Genomic DNA, 24,299 nt, shown 5'->3' with positions numbered 1-24,299 from the left:
CGGTTCAGCAGTTACGGAGAAAGGCTGTGACCTCTGTGCGCGCAATGCCTACATTTTTTTATATATAGATTAACTAACACCTAGTCTGGTTGCATTTTGGCAGGGCCACATGATAGAGCCATAATTCAACCCATAATCTGGCACATAAAAAGGTCAAAAAGCCTGCTTGCTTCTCGTGAGCAGCAAGGTGTTTTAGAACATTTGCAAGCAGAAACCTTCCCCAGCAGGAACCAGGACAATGAGCAAGGGCAAAGAATTGCTTGTGCTGAGATTGCAAGTGGGTAGCAAGGAAATTGATTTAAGCAGTCCCACCCCACCAGCAGCATGAGATGCTTAGGTGATGTCATTGCTTGGGCAGGAACACTATGAATCATCTTTGTTGCTATATTTATAAAAAGATGCAAAGGGGCACCCTCCTTCTGCACTGCCAACACTCTTCAGCACATCGTGGTCTCAACATGCCCAGGACCAAACCCTTCCCAGTAGATTAGCAGATTTCTCCTCCTCCTTGTTGGTGGTTCCTGGTGGTTCCTGCCACCAGGGAGAAAGAGGGATGACCTATCTGCTACTAAGTGATAAACTACTACTAGCAGTAATAAACTACTAGGCTGTACTAAGGTCTCCAAGACTGCTGCTGAGAGTTTATGTGAACACAAAATGTGGTGGTTGATTTGGGAAGATGCCCAAGGCTTACTTACCTAGGAGTAAGTCCCAACCAATTCAACAGGTAAAGGGACCCCTGACCGTTAGGTCCAGTCGCAGACGACTCTAGGGTTGCAGCGCTCATCTCGCTCTATAGGCCGAGGGAGCTGGCATTTATCCACAGACAGCTTTCGGGTCATGTGGCCAGCATGACAAAGCCGCTTCTGGTGAACCAGAGCAGCACACGGAAACGCAATTTACCTTCCCGCGGAGCTGTACCTATTTATCTGCTTGCACTTTGATGTGCTTTTGAACTGCTAGGTTGGCAGAAGCTGGGACCAAACAACGGGAGCTCATCTTGTTGCGGAGATTTGAACCGCCGACCTTCCGATCGGCAAGCCCTAGGCACTGTGGTTTAGACTGACTTCCAACTAGCCATTCACATGGACTGTGAATGATCAATTTGTGGTGTGAATTCAGGATCTTTGTTCTTGCAGGCAAATTTCAGAAACTTCCCCATATTTCCATGGTCTGATTCAGATGCAAAGCTAAAATGGAGCTTGGTGCTACATGAGTGACCCTGCTTACACTGTGGGCTCAAGTATTCCCCTTTCCTTTTTCCGTGCATGCAAGAGGAGATGGGGAAAATCTGCTTCAAGTGCAAGTTGTGGCTCATTTAAACCATGTTGTACTGAATCAAACTATAGTATCTGATGCTGGATTTTCCCAATAAACCAAAGGTTAAAGCAATTACTGTTCCTGGTTTGGATATAATAACAAACCTTAGTGCTTTAAACCCAATAGTGGGTATTTCCAATTTCTTCTTATAGTGAGCACCTAAAGAAGAGACAGGTAAAGTGCTTGCTCTTAAGACACAAGCAGGCTCATTCATTTGAGCTGCCAAATGTACAAGTTGGCCCCTGTGCTTCTACTTAATAGGGCTGCCAACTTTACTAAAACCATGTTTAAAGTTACAATATGCATTTTAATTGGAAACGCACAACCATCTTATAGAAAAGTGTGCTTTTCCAACTCAGTTGGAAACTTGGTAATCAGGTATCAAACTCTTTTGCTCCTATTTCTGGGCACTCCTAACCCTCTCCTCCCGTAAAATGTACAAATAGAAATACATTTTTTAAAGCAAGAAAAAAATATACCTAAATCTGAGCTTCTTCTTGATACTACCACGCCTAATTTCAGATCATGCCAAAGCACCGTAATGTTTCCAGATCATATTGTAATACTTTTTTTTTTTTAAGGGACCTGGAAAGCAGCAGCATTTCTGTAGCTGAGAGCCAAAGGAAAAACAGCCCTGCCATTTCCAATATAAATACAGCACATCGCTGAAAGGGCCCAAATGATAAGCAGCTTTCCGGTCTTCCTTGCATCCTCCAACGAGGTTTGCTCTGATCACTGACTCAGTTGCGTTCCCATGAAGTGCAGAGGAAGGAAACCAGAATGCCATGAATTCAGGAAGCTTCTATTTTTTTTCTACTCTTGTTCAACCAACCAACTAACTAGCCACATTGGGTATGGCTCACATCCCCCAGTGGCAATGAGAATGAACAGATGTCAGCAAGTTTGATTACAGCGAACTGGGGCTTTCAATACAGTAAAAGGCGCCTGCAGTATGAAATTAACCGTTAAGTTTTGAGGGTGCTGGGTGCCCATCTTAACACCCGAGAGGGACTGTAGGGAAGGAGATGGTCTTTCAGATATTTGAAGCCTATGCTAGAGAACTGAATCAGCCTCCACACCATTAAATAATTAAAATGTAGTCCAGTAGCACATTAGAGACCAACTAAGCTTTCATGAAGAAGTGTGCATGCACACGAAAGTTTATACCCAGAACAAACTTTTGTTGTTGTTTAGTCGTTTAGTCGTGTCTGACTCTTTGTGACCCCATGGACCATAGCACGCCAGGCACTCCTGTCTTGCACTGCCTCCCGCAGTTTGGTCAAACTCATGTTCGTAGCTTCGAGAACACTGTCCAACCATCTCATCCTCTGTCATCCCCTTCTCCTAGTGCCCTCAATCTTTCCCAACATCAGGGTCTTTTCCAGGGAGTCTTCTCTTCTCATGAGGTGGCCAAAGTATTGGAGCCTCAGCTTCATGATCTGTCCTTCCAGTGAGCACTCAGGGCTGATTTCCTTCAGAATGGAAGAACAAACTTAGTTGGTCTCTAATGTGCTACTGGACTATTTTTTAATTTTTTTATTTCGACTGCGTCAGACCAACATGACTACCTATCTGAATCTAGCATTAAATAATGTCAGTTTTGCCTATGGGTTCAGGCTGCATCAATGTAGAAATTGATCAAAGGTTCTCAGATTGCCCACTCCAAAGGACGAGTTCACGAATCTATATTCATGTATATTCATGCCCCTCTGACTTTGCAACGCCATTGCGTAGGTGAAACGGGCAATTGTTTCATACAAAAAACTTTCAACGAACCTATGTATGACAACCACGAGTCACTGAGACATATGTCAATGTATATTACATATGCACCTGCTGCCTCAATGATATAAAGCTGCCATCAGAATAATCTGAACACTCCCCTCCCCCATCCCACCCAGGAGAAATGCATTACTCTACAGCAGAAAAGCACATTGTACAATCCTATGCACGTCGATTTAGAAGGTTTGTTGCGTCCAATGGGGCTTAATCCCTAGCTGTAAAACTGTTTAGAATTGTGGTCTTTAAGAAGGAAGTTCTAAGCAAACCATCTCGCTTCAAGCGTTTTGATCTTACCACAAAATGTTTTGTTTGCCTCTAAGGTTTTAGTTTCCTTTGGCAGAGCCATGCCGTATCACTTGTTCCACGTGCCAATAGAAGCCACGAGCGTTTTACACACCCCTTGGCTACACTTTTCAAAGTTCATTCATTTACGAGTCCACTTTCTTCTCAAGACGTTTGAAGTACAGTACTAAAGTACTGCTGTTTCCCATGTCGTTCCAAGTGTGTTTGTTGGGGGAAGGAATCCTCAACTTTTCTAAAAATTAATTTTTAAATATTTTCTTCTTTAGACATGTTTTTAACAGTTAACGTTTAGTCAGGCAAAGCATAACAGAGAATATCGGAAAGCGCCAAGATGTGTATATTATTTTTAAAGTTGTTTTTTCCCCGAGCAGCCCAATCTCAATCAAATGTAAAGCAATCACACAAAGCAAGCCGCTCATTCAGGTCATACATACAGACTTGATTTGGAAGGTTTCTGACATAAATGGCATTAACAAAAAACTGTCAACATAAGCGGTGAAGAAACTGCATTGATTTAAACCAAAATCTAGGAGGAGTGGGGGATAGGCCCAATTAAACCACACTTATGAGCTAACCTGAATCTACCCAATCCATAATCCTCATTCTGACATTAGCCAATTAGGGAAATGTAGATTGGGGAGATGGGTGATTGAAAATGACTCGCTTGCAGCATCATGTATTATGTTCAGCTGGGACCTGGACAAAGGAACCAAATTCCAAATTCTCCTAACCTTGCACCAGGAGAATCCACCTGCCCAGCCCTTTGTTTCAAATTAACTGTAGCTAAGCTTAACCACAGGACGGGGGTGGCTCTGTGGGTTAAACCACAGAGCCTAGGGCTTGCCGATCAGAAGGTCGGCAGTTCGAATCCCCGCGACGGGGTGAGCTACCGTTGCTCGGTCCCAGCTCCTGCCAACCTAGCAGTTCAAAAGCACATCAAAGTGCAAGTAGATAAATAGGTACCGCTCCAGCGGGAAGGAAAACGGTGTTTCCGTGTGCTGCTCTGGTTCGCCAGAAGCGGCTTAGTCATGCAGGCCACATGACCTGGAAGCTGTACGCCGGCTCCCTCGGCCAATAGCGCGAGATGAGCGCCGCAACCCCAGAGTCGGTCACGACTGGACCTAATGGTCAGGGGTCCCTTCATCTTAAGCTTAACCACAGTTTGTTCCCACCAACAGTCTCCCCCCAACAGTACCCTTGTTGTGGGTGGAACTGGTGTAGACCATCCAGCCCTTTGAATGGGTAGCCACTGGAAGCCCTGTTAAAGAGCAGGACATGACTCGAGTAAAATAAAGAAATAAATACTAATTACCAACATGAAATTGCTCTAATATCTACAGACAGTAAGTTGCCGCTGCAAGATACGTCTGACTTTTCCAAGTTAGGCAATACACATTTCAGATGTTTTCAAATAATGTATGACTATTCTGCCTTCACCTCCCTGACCTACACAGTTCCTCCCCCCCCCCATTTTTCAAGGCTGAGAGCCTAGCAAAGCCTCAATATGGTCTTAAGATATTTCCCAGAAAGAGTTTAGGCTTCAGTACTCAACACAATGGGAACAAGCTCTCCATTCACTGGTGGGAGTCAGCGGGGAGAAGGGTTTGCCATCCTCAGCAAATTATTTTTATAAACAGCGAATTAAAACCATGAAGGCGCTCTCATTCCAAAGCCCACAGGAGAAAGTTCTGACCCCTCTAGAAGAATCCCATGGAATGAAAACAAAGAATCCAAGAACATGAAATCCAACACATGACCATACAAAAACACCCACTTTGAAAAAGTCACATAACTTTCAAAAGGTGCCTGGCCTAGTCTATTCTGTTCCAGGTTTCACAACAGGTCTGCAACATTTTACTGATAATATTGAAGGAAAGCACGGCTATTAAAAGTGTGCCAAAATCTGGCCCCCTTAGCAAGATACCCGCAGCCATGCAGGACCTATTTTCCTATGGTGTGCCCTCTGAGCATGAATTCTGCAGCCATGTGCATGAGACCAGTGTGGGTACTTGGGGTGGAAAAAATGGGGGGGGGGAATCCACATCCTGGAGCAAAATAATCTGATCAGCAGCCCCCAGTTCAAAGGTAGACTGGTACAGTAGGATACCCAAACTTATCAAGGTAATGAAAAGTGTACTGTTTAGAAACAATAGTTACCTGACCAAAGGATTAATATTTGCACTAAAAAATGCAAAATAGAGGGAAGGCACTTAAAAACAATGTTCTCACACTGCAACAGTTTTAAACATGCAAAAAGAGTATATTGCAAAGACAGACTGAAATGCTTGAGGAAACTATGAGTGCCTTTTTCCTTGCTGGAAAACAATGGGCGAAGGGAGGAAGAGATGGAGGCACAACTGGGTTTTTTTTCCTTCTTGATTTATAATTCCCCTTGCCATCACAAAACAGATTTTCATCCTGCATCATTTTCCAGGAAAGTTAGAATCACAGGATGAGAAGAACAGGCTGATAGATAAACAATGACAGAAAACTGCTCACGTTACGAGTTCCTCACTTTATCTTACTTTGCTTTGGATGCCGAGTCAGGAAGAAAAAAAAAGATGTATCTGGGGAAATTGATCCTGGTTAGAATCATGAACTATGAGCCTGGCATGGAAAAGGCAGACAAAATGGAATCCACAAAGACGGATGAGTGAAATCAGTGCAACTCAGTTGGACTTCAAAATACCGCATGATAAGCCAACTTGCTGTCCCCTGCATAAACATCTCGTTGCCACTGTGTTTTTGATGTGGGGTCCTTTTGTAAATGTGACCTTCAATATTTCATACAGCTCATTATTTATGGTGTTTTTCCTTGCTCTCAGGCCCTGGGAAATGTCACACTGGATAGGGAATGGGCCTGGTATAAGGAGCTGAGTTCCTGTGGCATTGGACATCTTAAAGGCCCACAGCAGGCTTAAGGATGATTCACATAACCAACCCGTGTGAGAAAGGATACGTGAGGGGGCTCAGCCATGCTACAGCCACACCACCTGTTTTAATATTACTCCTGATTTGTTTCTGTGCAGATGCAACACTACTCCAAAGTTAAAGCAACCCGCAAATGGGGTGGGGGGTGGGGGTGGGGTAATTCGCACAGGGAAACACATTGAAGGTCTGCACCAAGCCTTAGAATTTACTGAAAATGTAAAAAACAAACAAACACAATACCATACTTGTTGAGCTTTATAGCCTGCTTTCATATTTACACTAATTTCCATGCATGTGTGAATAGGGCTTGGCACGTTACAGTTCAATGATCCTGAGGAGATTCAAATGCCACTCACGTCCTTTCAGGAAGAAGTACTAAGCCTATGTCTATCTAGAAACACTAAAATGGCAGCTTGGGATTTCTGCTGGAATCGTCCACAGTGACCTAGACTGGAGAAAAATCTAGAGCCACTGCTGAATTCAACGAGGCTTGTTTCTGAGGAGAATGAACAGGATTGCAGCGTAAGTCAGGTAACACGGCCATATGGTGGATTTTGTCTATGCAACTAGAGAGCCGTGTAAACATGGCCGTTTGATCTGCAAGTATTATAAACAGGGATCTATATCAGCATCAAGGGATGCATTGCACTTGAAGAGCCGACTTAAATTAGCAATCCATGCAAATATCTGTCCTTCAGAGGGCCATAAAGACTGTTTTATAACAGGTAACTATTCAAATCGCAGGTGCTTCAGCTATACCAGACAAGTACTGTACTTCCACCTGCAGAAGGCTGGCAATACAGAGAACAGCTGGATGGCCACAAATTTGCTGTTTAACGGGTCTGTAATTAAAGTACCGACTTTTTTTGGTGGGGTGGGGAGGAATTGCTCACATTCCTGCCTGATGTTGCCGAAGTCTCCTCCTGGCACATTTATTTATTTAATTTCATTTGTGAATCGCCACTTATGAAGCACTTTGAAGCAATCTTACAATACAATAAAACCACATATAAAACAACTGCATGCATAAAAACAGTCAAAACAATTTTGAATCCAATGCAGACACAGGACTCAGCAACATTGGGCAAAGAAAACGAGCCTTATGTGTGTTGTTTATGCATTCTAACGCTGTGGCACCAGGTGGCACTGTGGAGTTCTGTTTTTGCTTACCCCCTTCCCCTCTGACAGTCAGCCAAAAACTGCCTCCATATGTAAATCTTATGCAGATTTATGCCACGGACAGGTCCCCAGAGTTTTTTCAGTACCTAGCAACTCTTCCTGAGATACTCTCCCTGCAAACCATGGTCTCAAAATCGGGAGCAAATGTTACATTCCGTAGTGGTCAACAGTGCTTACGTCACCTTGTGGTACGTGAGCCATTGCTGCTGGGTGAGTCAGGCGGCAGCCAAGTCAGCATAGAACCATTGGATCAGCGCAGTCAATCTGGCATCACCCCGTTTGGCACCTCACCGCACCTGGTAAGCAGCAGCGACTCACCTGCCAGGAGGTCAGGTAAGCCCCTCCACCCCACTGAGCCGTCTGCTATTGGTGACACCTGCAGCAAGGCAGCGGTCTTAACTATGAAGAGTAGAATGAAACAGAGCTTCGGGTACCTTGTGACTTCTTGTTGTAGTCTGGCAACGCTGGGCACGTAGAACATGACCCCAAAGAACAGCAAAGGCTCGCTGGCAAACTTGTCCAGCTGCTTTTTCAGCGGTTTCTCCAATTCCACCCATCGCACTTGCTGGCTCTTGCTGTGAAACCAAAGGCCAAAATAGTGTGTCTGGAGAAGGGGAGGGAGAGTTTAAAAGCAGGTTTATTCGCTGGGCAAAGTTTACAAAGAGCAAAACCCCTCTCCCGTTTCCTCCCTCCCATCTATGTGTATTAACAGTTACCAAATAATAATAGGTTTCATTTTTAGGAACCTAAGAATTTGCCTCAGACCAAGTCAGAGCTGCAGAACTATCCAGAGCCGCTGGCACAATGTTTGGCATTGATACCCCAGGGTTTCAAACAGAGGACAATTCTCAGCCCTACCTTAAGATGCCAGGGATTGAACCAGAGGCCTTCCACATGCAAGGTACGGTAAATGCTCTACTGCTAAGCTACTGCTTCACTCTTCCATCCTATACTAAATGGCAAACTAGTTAGATCTCCAACTCTGGCCATCCAAGTTTGGGGAATAATTCATATGACTTTTCACAGTAGCTTAGTGGTTGAATTTCACACGGCATCTGGGCTTGTGAATGGGTTCAAGACATTCTGGGATTCTGGCACCAACATACACCTTGCACTTAGAATTTATGATCAAAGATTAGGAAACAACTGAATTTTTGTCAGTCCTGAGATCAGAATAAATGTAACACTTCCCCATCCTTTGATTAGGCCTAAGAGATCGCACCTCTCTCAAACGCAAGTTTCCTCACTCCGCGCACCCTCCCAAATGGCTTGATGTTATAATTGGTTAAAGGAAGAACTAGAACTCAGAAGTTGAGAAAATGCTTTCCACGCAGAAGGTCCCAGATTGGGGTGGAGTTGGGGACTCTACTGGAGACCTTGTAGGGATAGATGAACAAATAGTCTGACTTCATGTAAAGACAGCTCCCTGTATCACCACGGACATCAACCATGGTTAGCTCTAAGAGTGAGCTCATGAACCAAGGTTTGAAGCCAATTTCAGATCCTAGGTTAGGAACAAAATAACCACTTGGCTTGTTTCGTTCCTCTGTGTTGTCAGAGCAAGCATCCCATTTGTCAGATTTCAGTGTGGATTAAAGTGCAGGCTAGTTCAAGTGACTTGCAGACTGCCAAGACATCTTATGGGCTCTACATGCAGAAGTTGACCTGGCCTGGCCGATTGCTCTTACTTCAACACTGGCCGTGGAACAGGATAGCATCCACCAGTATATACTTGATGGCAGCAGGCTATTCGACCAGACTGTGATACACACAGACTTGCTCTTTAGTGGACAAGCAATGGTGTGGAAGCTCAGGAGGAAGGGATGTAGGGGTTGTGATCGCTGCCCCGCCCAGCAACACCTGCTGCCTGAGGCCTAATATTTGGGCCAGCCCTGCTGTTTGCTGATCCTGCCATGAGCTTTGGAAGCTGCAAGCAGGGCCGTCTCAAGCATGTCGGTCGCCCTGGCACCGTGGTGCGGAGATCGCTCCGGCGCCCTAGCCCTAGTGGGCGGGCGCAGCGCGCTGCACGGCTTTGCCGCACGGCGCCCCCCCCCTGCCAGCCCCGCGCCACCCAGCCTACCCCTAGAGCCGGCCCTGGCTGCAAGGCAGCAACAGAGGATGCTCCAACTACAGGTAGAGGCCAAAGGTGGATTCACTGCACTGTCTGAGCAAGTGGGTCATCCTCTTTCACTGCCTCTTTTTCCATTATGGGCAGGACATTTTGCAGTCTTGTAACTCCACTACAGACATACAGAAAATAAAGCAAAGGGTCTGTGGAGCAGAGGTATCAATGTTACCATCTGTGAAATCCCGGTTGCTTTAAATATCCTTTCACGACCTTTGAAATCAACCAAAGGCATGCTTCATTCTCAAAGCCAAACACCAGAGATCTCAGTGAAAATATGACACTGAACGCAAAGCAAGAAAAGACAACAATGGAATCAGAGCGATTACCATTATTTCATGCATCAGGGTGAATTCGGGTTTCCAGTGCTGGTTGTGTTAAAATGAGTGTCCCGTGAGCCCAAGCCATGGGTGTGGTTTAAACTTACATCATTTCGAGGCTTTACAGTAGAACAGTACAGTAATTAAAAGCAGCTTCTAACAGAAGCAGCTTCCAGTGGGATTTAAAAATAAATAAATAGATGTGCTACAGACAGGGAAAGAGGCATAATTCTTCAGAAGAGATTCCAGAAACAATGTTACTTACTGTACTTATTTATTTATTTAAAAAGGATTATCTGAGGCTCGTCCAACATTCCAAGCAAAAAAATGAGCGAGCACAAATTTCTCTCCTCGATGCCTGGCAAGCAAGTGCTGGTTTGCACAGAAAGCTGCCCACTGCGTACAGCTCAAGACATTTATGTGATGACTGGACTGGAGGGAGTGGGGGAGGAACTGGCCTCGATGGAATGCAGCACGAGCAGGGATAACTTATCCTGCATTGAAAGCACAGTGCTTCACTAGCTCAACAATCAAGTTGCATTCGCGAGTTGTGAATTTTGTCAGTAAAAAATGGGGATGGGGAGGGTGCCTTGTAACTATTTTCCAGTGAAATACAGTGGTACCTTCGGTTCTCAAACTTAATCCGTTCCAGAAGTCCGTTCAACGTCCTGAAATCTTTTGAAAACCGAGGCGCGGCTTCTGATTGGCTGCAGGAGCTTCCTGCAGTCAAGTGGAAGCCGCATCGGAGGTTCGGTTTCTGAAAAACATTAGCAAACCAGAACACATACTTCCAGGTTTGCGGCATTCGGGAGCCAATTAAGCCGTCCGAGAACAAAGGTACCACTGTACAGAAATATCCGCAGGAGTGGAACTCTGAACATGTTTGATTGTTTGATGCCCTGCCTCAAGAGGAAACATTAACACGAAAAGGAGCCTTTTCGCTTAGGGAGAAAGAGAATGAAGTTCTCTTTCAGACCACTTAAGAGAGTTAGGACCTGACAGGAAATATCACTGAATCACCATCCAAACCGTAGGTAATGGACTTTTATGTAAGCAGAGTACGTTTGCCAAAGTTCCACTCAGTGATAAGATCGGGCCAGTTCCAAGAATAACATGACTCTAATAAACAGATTCCAAATGACAAACAGCTTGAACTAAAAATATGCCAAATTGCAGGTGGCAGATGGTCTTTCCCTGGGTTACCCTCACCTCTCGCAATTCCAGCCTCTGAGCCACGGCCTCCAGACATTCCTGCCCAGTGCTCTCCACAGAGAGCGTGCACTCAATCACGTTGTTGTCCAACAAGCGGATCCGAGTCATAAAGCAGTTCTTGCTCCGGACATTGTAGCGCCTGGTCCTTCGCAATTTCAACCCAAACGGCATGGCTGCTGGGGCAAAGGGAAAGCGTCCCTGCTGCTTCGCCTTCTCACGCTTTAGATCTTCTTAGCAAGAGAGACTTGAATGATGCTCCTCCGGTGGCTGCTCTTCTCCTCCAGGTTTGGGAAAGGTTGCCCATGCCAAAGGCAGATCCCTGCTGGGGGAAAAACACACACACACAAATGGAAAAATGAGGTTTATTTGCTTTGGGTTAAGCGGAGCAGTATTTTTGCCTTTATGTAATGGTCATTGCCTTGCAAGCACAGTTAAAACCAGCTTCCTTCCACCCAGACAGAATTATCTTCATCGCCATCGCCAATTTATTAATCACCTTCCAAGCCACCATCTCAAGGCAATTTACATATAATTAAGAACAATTACCTTGACACAAGCCAGAAGTGACGACTAGCTTTGAAGGAGCACTGAATGCATGCTCTGCCCCACATGTGCAAACACAACATTCTCCGCAGTGATGGCATTGCAAAGGTACACTGTCCTGTTTTAACTCTCTGACCGCGCCCACATGTCATGTTAAGCCGCAAACCAGGAGTCACCAAACTTCTTAGGCTCATGGGCACTTGGGGATTTTGGAACAAGTACCATGGGTATCACACTGTTGTTTTTATCCCACTTCTCCAAATTAACCTCCATCCCCAACAGAAAGTGTATACACACACACACACACACACACACACACACACACACACTTTGCTTTGCCAAGCAATGCGGTTCAATGTCGGATCCAGTAGACTTAATATGAGCCTTGGAAAGCAGGCAGAGAGCTGAAGGAGGAAACGCAAAAGAGCATCACACTTTTTCTTCTTCTGTTTGTTCTATGAATAAAATTGTCACCATCCTCACCACCTCATGATTAAGGGGGCAATGGGGGCAGGGGCATTCAGAGCCCTCATGGATGCCAGAGGAAGACCTCATGGACATTATTCGAACCATAGGCAACTTGTGGGTGACTCCTAATGGTTATACTGTAATAATAATTCTCTCCTTCTTTCCCCCATGACTGTAAACCAGGGGTGAGGAACCTGTGGCTCTCTGGCTCTGGTTGAATTCCAACTCCCATCAGTCCCATTGGTTGGGGGTTATTTATTTATTCCCTGCCCTTCATCCCAAGGTCCCTAAGAATGATGGGAGCTGGAGTCTAACAACACCTGAAAGGCCACAGGTTCCCCATCCCTAGTGCAAACCATGGTTTAGAGCTACATGTACAGCAAATGCTAACCCTGTTCCCTCGTAAACCTGAAGTGGAAAACATGGCTCTAAGACTAGCAGCAGTCATGGTTTGCATCTAACTCTAAACCATGATTAACTCTGACACGAAAGGAATTCACTCTGAAGGAGAGAGCAAAAATTGTACAGTGGTACCTCGGGTTACAAACGCTTCGGGTAACAAACGCTTCAGGTTACAAACTCCTCTAACCCAGAAATAGTACCTCAGGTTAAGAACTTTGCTTCAGGATGAGAATTAGAAATTGTGCTCCGGTGGCACGGCGGCAGCAGGAGGCCCCATTAGCTAAAGTGGTGCTTCAGGTTAAGAACAGTTTCAGGTCCGTTAAGAACGGACCTCCGGAACGAATTACCGTAAGTTCTTAACCAGAGGTACCGCTGTATTTGTTCCCAAGGACAACTCGTAATTTGCAACCATGGCTTATGAAAAGCCAAGAAGAGGTTGTGTTGGATTAAAAGGCATTCCGAGCACTAAATAAGAATTAAGTTTCTTGGAGGAAAAAAACCTCAAGTTCTAATATATGCCTATAGCTAACGAACATTCTGCAATATGCCCAAGACAATAAATAGCTTGATATGAAGTAGTGGGAAGAATGAAAGGAAACTCAACAAAGGTCACAGAGGATAGGGCTACGTAGTGCCTGAGCTCTGCTTTTGTAAACTGCAGTTTTGCCAGTGGACTTTATCTAAACTTATTGTTTAATTAAAATACATTTCCATTAACTAGATAAGTCACACCCTTAGACTAAATTAACTATTTGATAGTTCTCTGTTAAGATAAATAAATATAACTTCCATTCTTTTTGGCATTCAGAACTTGGCAGGAAGAGAAAGAAGGAAAACGCAAACTGCAAACACTCTATACAAAATGTAGAAAGAAAATGGATAGATGGAGGCTGCAACCCTATATATCCATATACCTGGGAGTAAGACTCATTGAACTCAATGGGGCTTACCTTCAAGTAGACATGTATAAAATTGCATGGCCAACACCAAGCAAGGAGGAGTCAAGATGTCATCATTTTGCTCCTATTAGAAACTACGAATTCTTAAAAATAAAGAACAGCGCATTTTTCTCCTTTGTTCTCTTATGGAATTAAACTCATGAAGCTTATTCATCAGAGAAACCATGAGACATAGTAAACTAGTATTCCAAGAACTTGTTTGATTTCTTGCCATGGAATGTGCTTTACAACTTGTAACACAAAGCAAGTACAATTCGATATAAAGGTTTCTTTTCAAAAAATGAAAAACTAAGTACATAAATTTATCTTAAACAGGCCTGCCCAAATGCTCTGTGCATCTGTTCACAGTGAAGGCACAAGATGCTATTTTAAAAATGCCGTGAGAAACATTCCCGTGAAACAAGCTGTGCTTGTACAGGATGGAATGTAATACTGATTTTGGTCACCTCCATCGAATAAAACACCCTTCAGATGGTGCCAATCTGTACCTTTAGATCCCGCAAGGGGGGGTGGGATTTACAGGGAAAGTGTTGGAAGCATTTTAGACATGCCTTGACTCAGTTACTTTCCCACTCCTAGATCAGGGGTGGGAAGATTGATCAAGATCCACAGGAGGTAGGAAAGCAGGTAGATCTGTGGGTGCTTTGCAGTGGTCGGGAGAGTAAGTCTCTGACTCGCAATTCCTCCGCAAACAAAGCTGATGGAAAGAAATAAAGCTTAGCAGGAAACCTGGAATGATCTTTTCGTGTGAAAGGACTGCAAGCTCAGTTCTGTTGAGGATAGAGAAATCCCTGAGCTGAATGTGTGCTCATACACGCCCTAAGCCTATGCCCATCTACCGTATGTGGATGCCTGCTCTCTTCAGCCACTATCTTGCAGCTGACTTTGACTGGTGGACCCTGAGGTTCTACTAAAACAGGGCTGGGGAACATGTGGTCCTCCAATGTTGCTATACAGTCGTACTGTAGCGTGGAACCTTACTTCAGTGGCTTCTCAAGGATCACAGAAGAGGTTGTGAAGAAATAGGAAGTAAGTTTATTGCTGACAGCAATAGGCCCAGAACCCCAAGGTTCTGGACCCCGATCAATGGTTGTCCAGGGGTTCATCAGATATTACATATTCATATATTGCATTAAGCATCAAGCCAATGAGCTTCGGACAGCACCTCAGAATCCCTCCTTGTATCTGTGGCCTCATGAGGGGATTCACTTCTGCTTTCTTGTACTGACCTTTGGGGCATTCTTACGCTTTCCCCAAGTTACCCTGTTAGGCCTTTGATTTAGCTTAGCAAGTGAATAAATCTCCTGATGTCAGGGTACCTTTGTGCCAGATATATTCCAGGCACCCAGTCTCAATGTGTCACCCAACATCCTGTTCCAGCTGAACCTCTGGGGACATGGGACTATATAACATATAGTAGTTGACCTCCTCCTTGGGCCATCTGTTTAGCTAAATGTGTTGTTCTGCTAATTCAGCTGTAAATCGCAAGAGCACATTGTAATATGATTTCTTACAAGGCACAATCTTAAATACATAGGGCCTTCTCGGTAGTGGCACCCACCCTGTGGAATGCCCTCCCACCAGAGGTCAAAGAGAACAACAATTACCAGACCTATAGAAGGCATCTTAAGGCAGCCCTGTTTAGGGAAGCTTTTAATGTTTGATGGATTTCTGTATTTTAATGTTTTGTTGGAAGCCGCCCAGAGTGGCTGGGGGAACCCGGCCAGATGGGCGGGGTATAAATAAATAATAATAATTATTATTATTATTGATGATGATTACACAGAATACAAATTTATGAGCATATTATGATAGAAAAGCATAAAGATAATAGGTAAAAGTAGGATTATATATGTTTCCTTCAGGTAGGGTGCATCATCCCTCCCCTTTTGTAATGGCTTGGCGACCTTTTCCCCATTTCCCTACTAGGCATGTGATATAGCATCGGCAAGCAGAACCCAAAAAAATCTCCCCTTTTGGCCAGCTAAGCAAAACCACCCTTGGTCCCAAATATCCTGTGTGCCAACGCGGCTTCCAATTGCGTGCTGGAATCTCCTGCAGCCAATTGGAAGCCACACCTTGGTTGAATGTTTTCGGAAGTCAAATGGACTTCCGGAATGTATTCCGTTCGACAACCAAGGTACGACTATACTACAAACCTCCCATCATTCCTGGCTGGGGCTGATAGGAGTTGGGAGTCCAAAACTTTCTGGAGGGCAAAAGGTTTCCAACTCCTGTACTGAAAGAGCAAAGTAGATCTTACAGGCCTAAAGACTTGAGAGCAGAGGAAAGTCTTCTTAGGAGAATTAAAAAAAAAAAAAACTTTCAGGGAACAGTTCCTGAAAGGCAAGCCAGAACCACAAAGCATGCAAAGCTGAAAACTTTCCTTGCTTTAAATTTGAAAGGCGTACGAACTCCTTGGTACATGGTGGCATCTGTTAAAGTTTCATTACCAGACGGTTCCCATGGTGTCTGTCTTGCTGCTATCTCAGACCCACATTCTGGATGTAGCAGCTGCTAAGGGACAGCCAGGATTTGGAAGCTTCTGCGAATAAACTTAAAGTAGCTAACATGCACCAGGTAGTTTGCCTCTATTGATTCTCCAGGTTATTCCTTGGCATGCTCTGCCTGCATAATTTTTGTTTGATGTTATCTTGCACTATCTGAAGGAAACGTTAACGTAAGGCTGACTGACTAGAACAGTCAACCACACCACGTTGCAATGTTATCTTGCAATTGTATCATAACTTAGCTGGCATGCCAATCTTGGAGAAGGTTGGCTTATGAATTCCTTGATGTGCCGCAGCAACTCTTTTGCATAAGCACAGAATAACAGCAAACAAGTCTCACTAAAGTTAAACTCAGCAAGGTGTATTTCCCTATAAATCTGCACTAGGAGTGCAGCTTTGGTAATGCCTTCCATTGTTTCCAGCAGGGCTTTGGGTGACTAATTTTCTGTCATTCAGGTCAACATGTTAAATGCAGGAATAGCCTATGACCATTCCCAACAACCTCCTTTATGTCATAGGCTTATGGTAGCATAGTGTGCCATGCTGTGAAACGCACAAGCAAGTTCATCTTAGATATATACAGTACATGCATACATGTTAATATATACTCTTTCCCTTTTTAAAAACATACAGTAATATTACTAACAGCCTCTGGAATTCTTCCAGCATTCCGTATATTACAGAACTACAGCACACCTATCTGAACTATGCAGTTCTGGGCATGGCATGGATAAGGGGATAATTAGCACAACTTGCTTGATGAGGTGCAAGCCTGCACTTTTAAGAGAGGGCATTAAAGAAGTGCCAAATTCCAGAGACAGGTCTCATCTGGAAAGATTTGCTTACTTACCTGCTGTTGGAATATGTAGCTCCAAGAATAAAAGCAGGTTTTTAGAAGGAACAGTTTTTCAGCTAACTAGCAGCTTCTAGAGCTTCCCGTTTCAAGTTAAGATTGATTTAGCCAATATTTTTTTTACCACATATGCAAGGCTTTGTTCACTGTCTTTGGGAAGCTGTCCGGTCTCAAGTGCTCCAGCAGGGTCCATTGTGGGGAAATTATAATGGCAGGTAGCTTCCCTGATCCTGCTGCCGCCACCAGATAAGCCCACAGCTGGGGAAGGGACCAGCCAGACAACAGGATCCCTGGCTACTAGCCATAATGGCCATGCTTTGCCTCCACGGCTAGAAGCAGTAATGCTTTTCTGAATCCCAGTTGCTGGAAACCACTATCCCAATTCAAATCAGGACTTACCACAGTTTGGCGGGGGAAATGTTAGGAGCTTCAAACTCAGATCTTGTTAAGTTGCACATACTATGGTCCTACCTAAGCCTTTCTTTCTAGTGGAAAGCACGAAAGATGCTCTCAAGTTGCCACAGCTAGCTGTGACATTCCTTTTTAATGTTGTTGTTTTTTCTGGCACTTCTCGCCAGCAGCAGCAGCAGCAGCAAACAAAAAGGCTTCCCTCTTGGAAATATCCCTAGTATATTCATTCATTTCAGGAATGCTTTGTTCCTCGTGGTTCCACCCCCAGGGCTGTGGGGAGACAGAGATTATGGCACTCTTAATCAGTACTGCACAGTTAACCATTAAGTCAGCACCCTGGGCTACATGGGCTGCCCAGCAAAAGTGAAGGAAACCTCCTTGTCTGAGGGCCGCTTCACGGTTTATTCAGCATTCGGGTTTGCAGTGGGAACACAGTTGACGACACACCTGTTTCCTTTGGCAAAGATAAAGGGCATGGAAAGGGATGTGTGCCGTTAAACATCCATTCATCTAGCTGCCCTAATCAAAAAGAGAAATCTTCACGGTAAGAGCACACAGGGATGAAAGATACTACCTGTCACAACAGCCACATAAAATGTGGGCTGGAGCTGTTTTGCAATGAAACAGTCTCTGTTTCTTTGTTTGTTTATAAGATTTCTTGATACCCACCCTTCACCATAAGGTCCCAGGTCAGGTTACAGCAGTATACTCATGCAATTTAAAAGAATTGACACAGCAAAGGAGTTTATACGCAGCTGTTAAAAACAAGTAAAACCATTTCAAATGGAGAGATGTAGAAAACAACGTTCCACCAAGGATCAGTACTTGGACCTGCGCTTTTTAACTTGTTCAGAAAGAATAATAATAATAATAATAATAATAATAATAATAATAATGTCTGGTTTCCCCAGACACTCTGGGCAGCTTCCAACAGAAAAATAAAATAAAACAATCCATTAAACATTAAAAGCCTCCCTAAACAGGGCTGCCTTCAGATGTCTTCTAAAAATCTGGTAGCTGTTTTTCTCTTTGACATCTGGTGGGAGGGCATTCTACAGGGTGGGCGCCACCACTGAGAAGGCCCTCTGCCTGGTTCCCTGTAACTTGGCTTCTCGCAACGAGGGAACCGCCAGAAGGCCCTCGGCACTGGACCCAGGAGTCAGAGGTGAGCAGTTAGGTGGCCAAATTTCCTGACAAGACTAAATTGTCCAGGGTCACTGAAACACAAAGGGATTGTGGAGAGCTCCAAACGGACATCCCCAAACTGAGTGACTATGTTGTGAAACAGCATATGCAATTAAATACAAACAAATGTAAAAATGATGCTCGTCAGGTCAAAAAATCTTAACTTCACATTTACACTCATGGGGTCTGAACTGGCAGTGACTGACACTTGGGGGTAGGTGGTAGACAGCTCAATGAAGATGTTGAGCCTGTCTGCACATCCGCTGTGAAAAAGGCTGGTTTTATGCAAGGGGTCATTAGGAAACGAACTGAAAATAAAGCTACCGATATCATAATGCCGTTCTAGAATTTTGTGGCACAATTTCATTTGGAATACTGTGTACAGTTTTGATAGACTCCCCTCAAAAAAGGATATTGTAGAGTTGGAAACAGTTCAGAAAAGTACAACCAAAATGATCAAGGGGAATAATAATAATAATAATAATAATAATAATAATAATAATAATATATTATTATTTATACCCCGCCCATCTGGCTGAGGAAAGACTGCAGTATTTGGGACTTTATAATTTAGGGGAAAGGAGACCTAAGAGGTAACATGATAGAAGTTCGTGCAATTATGCAAGGCATGGAGCAAGTGGATAAAGAAAAGCTTTTTCTCCCCTTGTCAACACACTAGATCTCATGGATGTCCAATGAAGCTAAATGTTGGAAGATTAAGGACAGATAGAAGAACGTTCTTAGTCACTGAGCACATTGTTAAACTATGGAACTCACTCCAACAGGGGGAAGTGATGGCAAACCGACTTGCATACAAGTTTGTGGAGAATAACACTATCAATGGCTACTACCCACAATGGCTCTGCTCTGCCTCTACACGGTTGAGGGCGATAATGCTTCTTAATACCAGTCTCTATAACCACAGGAGAGAAGAGTGCTCTTGAGCGTGCGGCTTTCCCACAGGTATCTGATTAGGCACTGTGATAACAGGATGCTGGAATAGATGGGACACTGGCTTCATCCAACAGACTCTTATGTTCTTTTGAGTTTCATAATTTAGGGGCTGACGCAGACAAAACCCACTCCCATCCCCACACTTCTGAGGGTGGTGGAACTACCAAGAGAGCAATTCAAGTAGATTAAACTTTCTACTTCAACTAGTCTGCAGGGATGCATAACAAGGTCATGTCTCAGGGCATATTTTTAGCAGAAACTTAAACCTAGTTTACAAGGAATTCCCGCACCGTAAGGAACTATCATTTTGCAAAGGATTTCTAACGGAGAATTCGTATTCCTTCACCAAACAATTCCCAGGGTTATTAGGTAGAAGTATATAGCTGTTATCCTTGGTGGCACCACCAATATTTTCCTTGCTGCTTTTTCCTCCCAGAAAGAGAGGGGGGGGGGGAGAAAACAGAAATAAAAGTAGGTCAAAGAGAGAAGTTGAAAACTAGAGAAGGAAGTAGAGGGGTGTACGGAAAGAGAAAGAGAAAAGATATACAGTACAGAAATTAAAGGTTGGTCTCCTCTTGCAAATTGGAATTAAAGGTTAAGTCCTGGGTCTGAAAAAGATCCACTGGATAAGTGCACCTTATACCTTATCAGTCCTAAAGATCAAACATCAATTTAAAACTCATCATTTTGACTACGGTAAGCAACTCTGTTGTGAACCAAGCCTTAGACATCTTTGTGGGATAACTTCCCAGTGCATCTGATATATGCACAGTGCAATCCTTGGCTACTCAGAAGGAAGCCCAATTGACTCCAATAGGACTTACAGCCAGCTAAATGTACGTACAGTGTAGGGTTGCAGGCTCATCAACAGGAGAGGAACACTTTAATTCTTTCTTTGCCAAGAAAGTTGGAAGCATATTATCGCCGGTTAAAATTACAGTGTGAGTGAAGTAATGACACAGTACAGGGTGGCGAACCTTTGGCCCTCCAGATACACTTGGGACTACAACTCCTATCATCCCATGCTGGCTGGGGCTGATAGGAGTTGCGAGTCCAGCAACATATGCAGGGCCGTAGCGCAGCCACCCCCTGATTTCTAGAATATTCCCCAGCCTATACACTGAGGCCTAGCTGGTTTCAGGCCGCAGAGCTGCTATGTAACTTGGTAGCTTCTGCCCTTTTCAGAGCACTGAATATGGGCAACACTGAGTAGAGAATTGGTTTGTTTTAATTGCTTTAATTGCTTCAAAAGCTGGGACAGGAGAAGCTGCATTTCTGCTTGCTTCTCTGTCTCTGTGAAGGGCAGAAGTTCCATTCCCTTTCTCCCATGCCTCTCTCCTCTGCTCCCCCAGTTTGTAATTAAATCCTGACCAGTCTAAATCTCATAGAAAGCAATCACTAAAACCTTTTCCAAATAACTTCGCTTGCATGCCTGCATAGAATGGCATTCTTAGCATTAATTCACAGTAAGCCTTGATATAAATCACACAGAGCTAACAGCTTATGAACATAGCTGCCAAGTTTTCCCTTTTCTCGCGAGGAAGCCTATTCAGCATAAGGGAAAATCCCTTTAAAAAAGGGATAACTTGGCAGCTATGCTTATGAATAAGTGTGCTTGTTTCAAAGGCAAACCACACTGCCACCTCTTTTGAAAAGCAAAAGCAACAGTTCAGAAGTGAGCTAATGGCCTTCTCTCCCTGCCTCATCCCCCCCCCAAAGTATTATAGCATTCCTCCCCCCCCCAATGCATAATGTGTGGGCTTAACTAGCCTGATACAACTAGTATACTTACAATGAAGATTTATTGCTGAAATAAGAAGGGCAGGGGGCAATCCTTACTTGAAATTACTGCCTGCTGCCAGTGAACTGGAATGTTTTGGAAAAGGACCCCTTAGTGTTAACACTTCACCCCAATTTGTTGCATTTCTATCCATGCTTTTTCTCTGAGGAGCTCAAGGTGGGGTACATAGCTTCCCCCTCCCTTCATTTACCACAACTACCCTGTGAGGTAAGGTTAGGCTGAGAGGCTGCGACTGGCCAAAGTCACCCACTGAGCTGCATGGCTGAGTGGGGATTTGAACCCAGGTCTCCTATGTGCCAGTCTGACACTGTAACCCAGGGTAGTCCATGCAGTCACATGCGGTCCTCAATGCCATTTTTGGTGGCCCTTGGCTACATTTGACGCACACACCTCGCTGCATTCCTCACACTGCCTTCCTAAAACTGGCTAAGTGAATCCCAAAGCCTAGTTAGGCCTTTCCCAGCTTTGGGAAGGAGTGAGGAGGGCTCTAGGACCCTGCCAGAGCCTTGCATGTCCTTCCCAAAGCCCAGTGCCTCACTTAGGTAGGTAGCATGAGGACTGGACAGGAGGGGGGTGCACATCAAATTTTAGCCTTGCTCCCTCCCTCTGCATGACAAAGCAGTGCACGACCCACCGTTTCCATGACGCAGTACTCTTGCAGCCCACTTGGTGTGAGAAGTTGGACCACCCTGCTCTAACCACTACACCGCACTGCATTTGGATGCCGTAATAATCATCTTTGAAAACAACGAGATGGGAATTTATGAATACACCAGCTATAAAAATAGAAATCAACAACCGCTTATGAAGAGGGCAGAAAACTATGAAAAAGAACAGCAAGGGTTCTTTCAGGGAGATGGTCACAATTTATATGAATGGCTGAAATAACAGGCTTTGGGAGGGGGCAAGTCTATGGTTGTAAGTCTCAGTGCTGTAAAAGCTTCCAGGGAAAGCAGTGCTATTCAGTGGACACAAGCGACTCGATGAGGCAACGGAAAACTGCATGGAAACAGCATCCCACACATATGTATTGGGAGGCATGAGGCAAGTGGGGTGAAGGGGAAACCCCAGCTTCAGAAACTGGCCCACACACTTGGCACAGCTGCCCAAGGAGGAGGAGGAGGAGGAGGAGGAGGAGGAGGAGGAGGAGGAGGAGGAGGAGGAGGAGGAGGAATAGTTCTCTTGGTTCAGGAACCCTTTCATCAAACAGCAAATTAAATCTGCCAAGTGCTTACAAGAGCACAGTGTCTGCATTTTTGGCACTCTCTTTGCGAATTCCGAAGAAGTGGCTGAAATTTAAAAGCTCCTTTCAGGCGCTTATGTGGGCCAAATGTAATTGATCGTTAGTCCAGATTTATTTACCTATATCCCTCAAAGAACTCAATGTAGCACGGTCCCCTCCAATTCTGTCCTCCTGACACTCTTGTGAGGTAGGTTAGCCTGAGAGACGGTGACTGGCTCGGGATCACTCAGTGAGCTTCATGGCTGAGTGAGAATTTGAACCTGGATCCCCCTGGTCGTAGCATCTGACACCTTAAAACATACTTCCCCAGCATGGTGCCCTCCAGCCAGCATGTCCAGTGGTCAGGGATGAAGGGAATTGTAACCCAAAAGGTCTAGATAGCACCAGGCTGGGAAAGGCTCCTGTAACACTGCACAACACTGTCCCTTGGTTGCGGCCAATGGATGTAAAGTATTATACTGTAAAAATAAATAAGAAGAGCAGTTTGTGTGGCACTAGGAAAAGTAATTGTCCTCTGTGCTGCAGATTCATATCCTGACAAGAGGGACAGCTGCAATGCAATGGGCTGTCTCTTTCCCTGGCCAATGGAGTGATAAAAGACCTGAAGTTATAAACTCTAAGGATCTATGAGGATTGATCACATAGCACTAAACCAATTAAATTATCGCTTGTCTCTTAACTTGCGCTAGGTTAGCCATTTGACACAATGAAACAGAGCTTCCCATACAAATGTTTTATTTTAATTCGCTTGACAGTTTATTGGCAGTGGGAACTACTCAAGTGTAATAGGACAGCGTTCAAGAAACATAACTGGAAGAATATCAAATTACCACAAGCAATTCCACTGATGGGTTTCTTTTGGTAACCACAGTTGTGTTGCATTCCGACATAACATTAAGTGGAAGGGGAAAGAGAAGGGGGGGGGGAAGTAGGAGCCCAAGACTTACCAAAGCTGATTCACATAATGCTAAATCGTAATTTAGCTTTACGTTCAAATGAGACGTACATGTAGCATGCTCCTTTGTTTGGGCCAAATGGCAGGGTTAAAGATGTTTTAAATTCAAAAACTGTTTCATTGCCCTCCCCATATTTACAAACAGCCAACTCACTCAAATTATTTTCATTTTGGTGTAATAATTTGCAGTCTGTCAACAAACCTCCTTGATAACTTTCCAAGGAAGGTGGTGCCCACATCTAAACATACTCTTTCTCCTCCAGATATTTAAATAATGTTGTCCCAGTTCATTATACTGTACATACACTACTTCCACTTTGCGGTTGCTGCCAGCTTGCTGACCTATGATACCTTATTTTAGCCATCCAACACAAGTGGCATTTTTAAAATAAAAATAAATGGTAGTTTATTACTACAGTGCTGCATATTTGCCTACAATTTATCCTTTCTTAAAAAACAAAAACAAAAAAAACCCCTCATCTTCTCCACCTACACAGAAATATCCCACAAGCGGTTGTTTCTTACCATCGCTTTCTCTCTCTAAATCTGCAACAGGAGGGAGAATTGTTTGCCTTTCTAAATTTAGATATCCATGGATACATACAATATTTTTCTCTGTTTAAGCTTGGCAGCTCAAACTGATATGGAAAACAAAAGTGCATTTCATTACAGGAAGTCAGTCTGTGCTCTTGATTTACAGAAGAACAAAACAGTACATGCTATGGCATCAAATCAATATAGGGAGGAAATATTCTCAAAAGAGATTTGCATCTTCCTGGCCTCATGTTTTCTGAAAAGCTACACTATTTAAGGGAGGACTCCATACTTGGGGTTTTCTCAACA

General features: G+C 44.2%; 1 protein-coding gene across 2 annotated transcripts in view; it reads right to left on the bottom strand.

Moving 5' to 3' along the window:
- Window positions 1-24,299, bottom strand: part of PTPN14 (protein tyrosine phosphatase non-receptor type 14) — a 117,262-nt gene that overhangs the window by 60,067 nt on the left and 32,896 nt on the right. Inside the window, exons 2-3 of one of the 2 annotated variants that reach the window (XM_035111317.3) lie at window positions 11,170-11,494; window positions 7,950-8,119 (exon numbers count right to left, since the gene is read on the bottom strand). In XM_035111317.3, coding sequence (XP_034967208.3) covers window positions 7,950-8,119; window positions 11,170-11,343 — 344 coding nt within the window. In that variant the 5' untranslated portion in view covers window positions 11,344-11,494. The remainder of the gene's footprint in view (window positions 1-7,949; window positions 8,120-11,169; window positions 11,495-24,299) is intronic. The other variant, XM_035111318.3, reaches the window with a different exon arrangement.

Source organism: Zootoca vivipara, chromosome 3 (assembly GCF_965207765.1).
Source record: "Zootoca vivipara chromosome 3, rZooViv2.hap1.1, whole genome shotgun sequence".
Classification (NCBI taxonomy): Eukaryota; Metazoa; Chordata; class Lepidosauria; order Squamata; family Lacertidae; genus Zootoca; species Zootoca vivipara.
The sequence above is the reverse complement of the archived record's forward strand: the minus strand, read 5'-3'. Positions and strand labels throughout refer to the sequence as shown.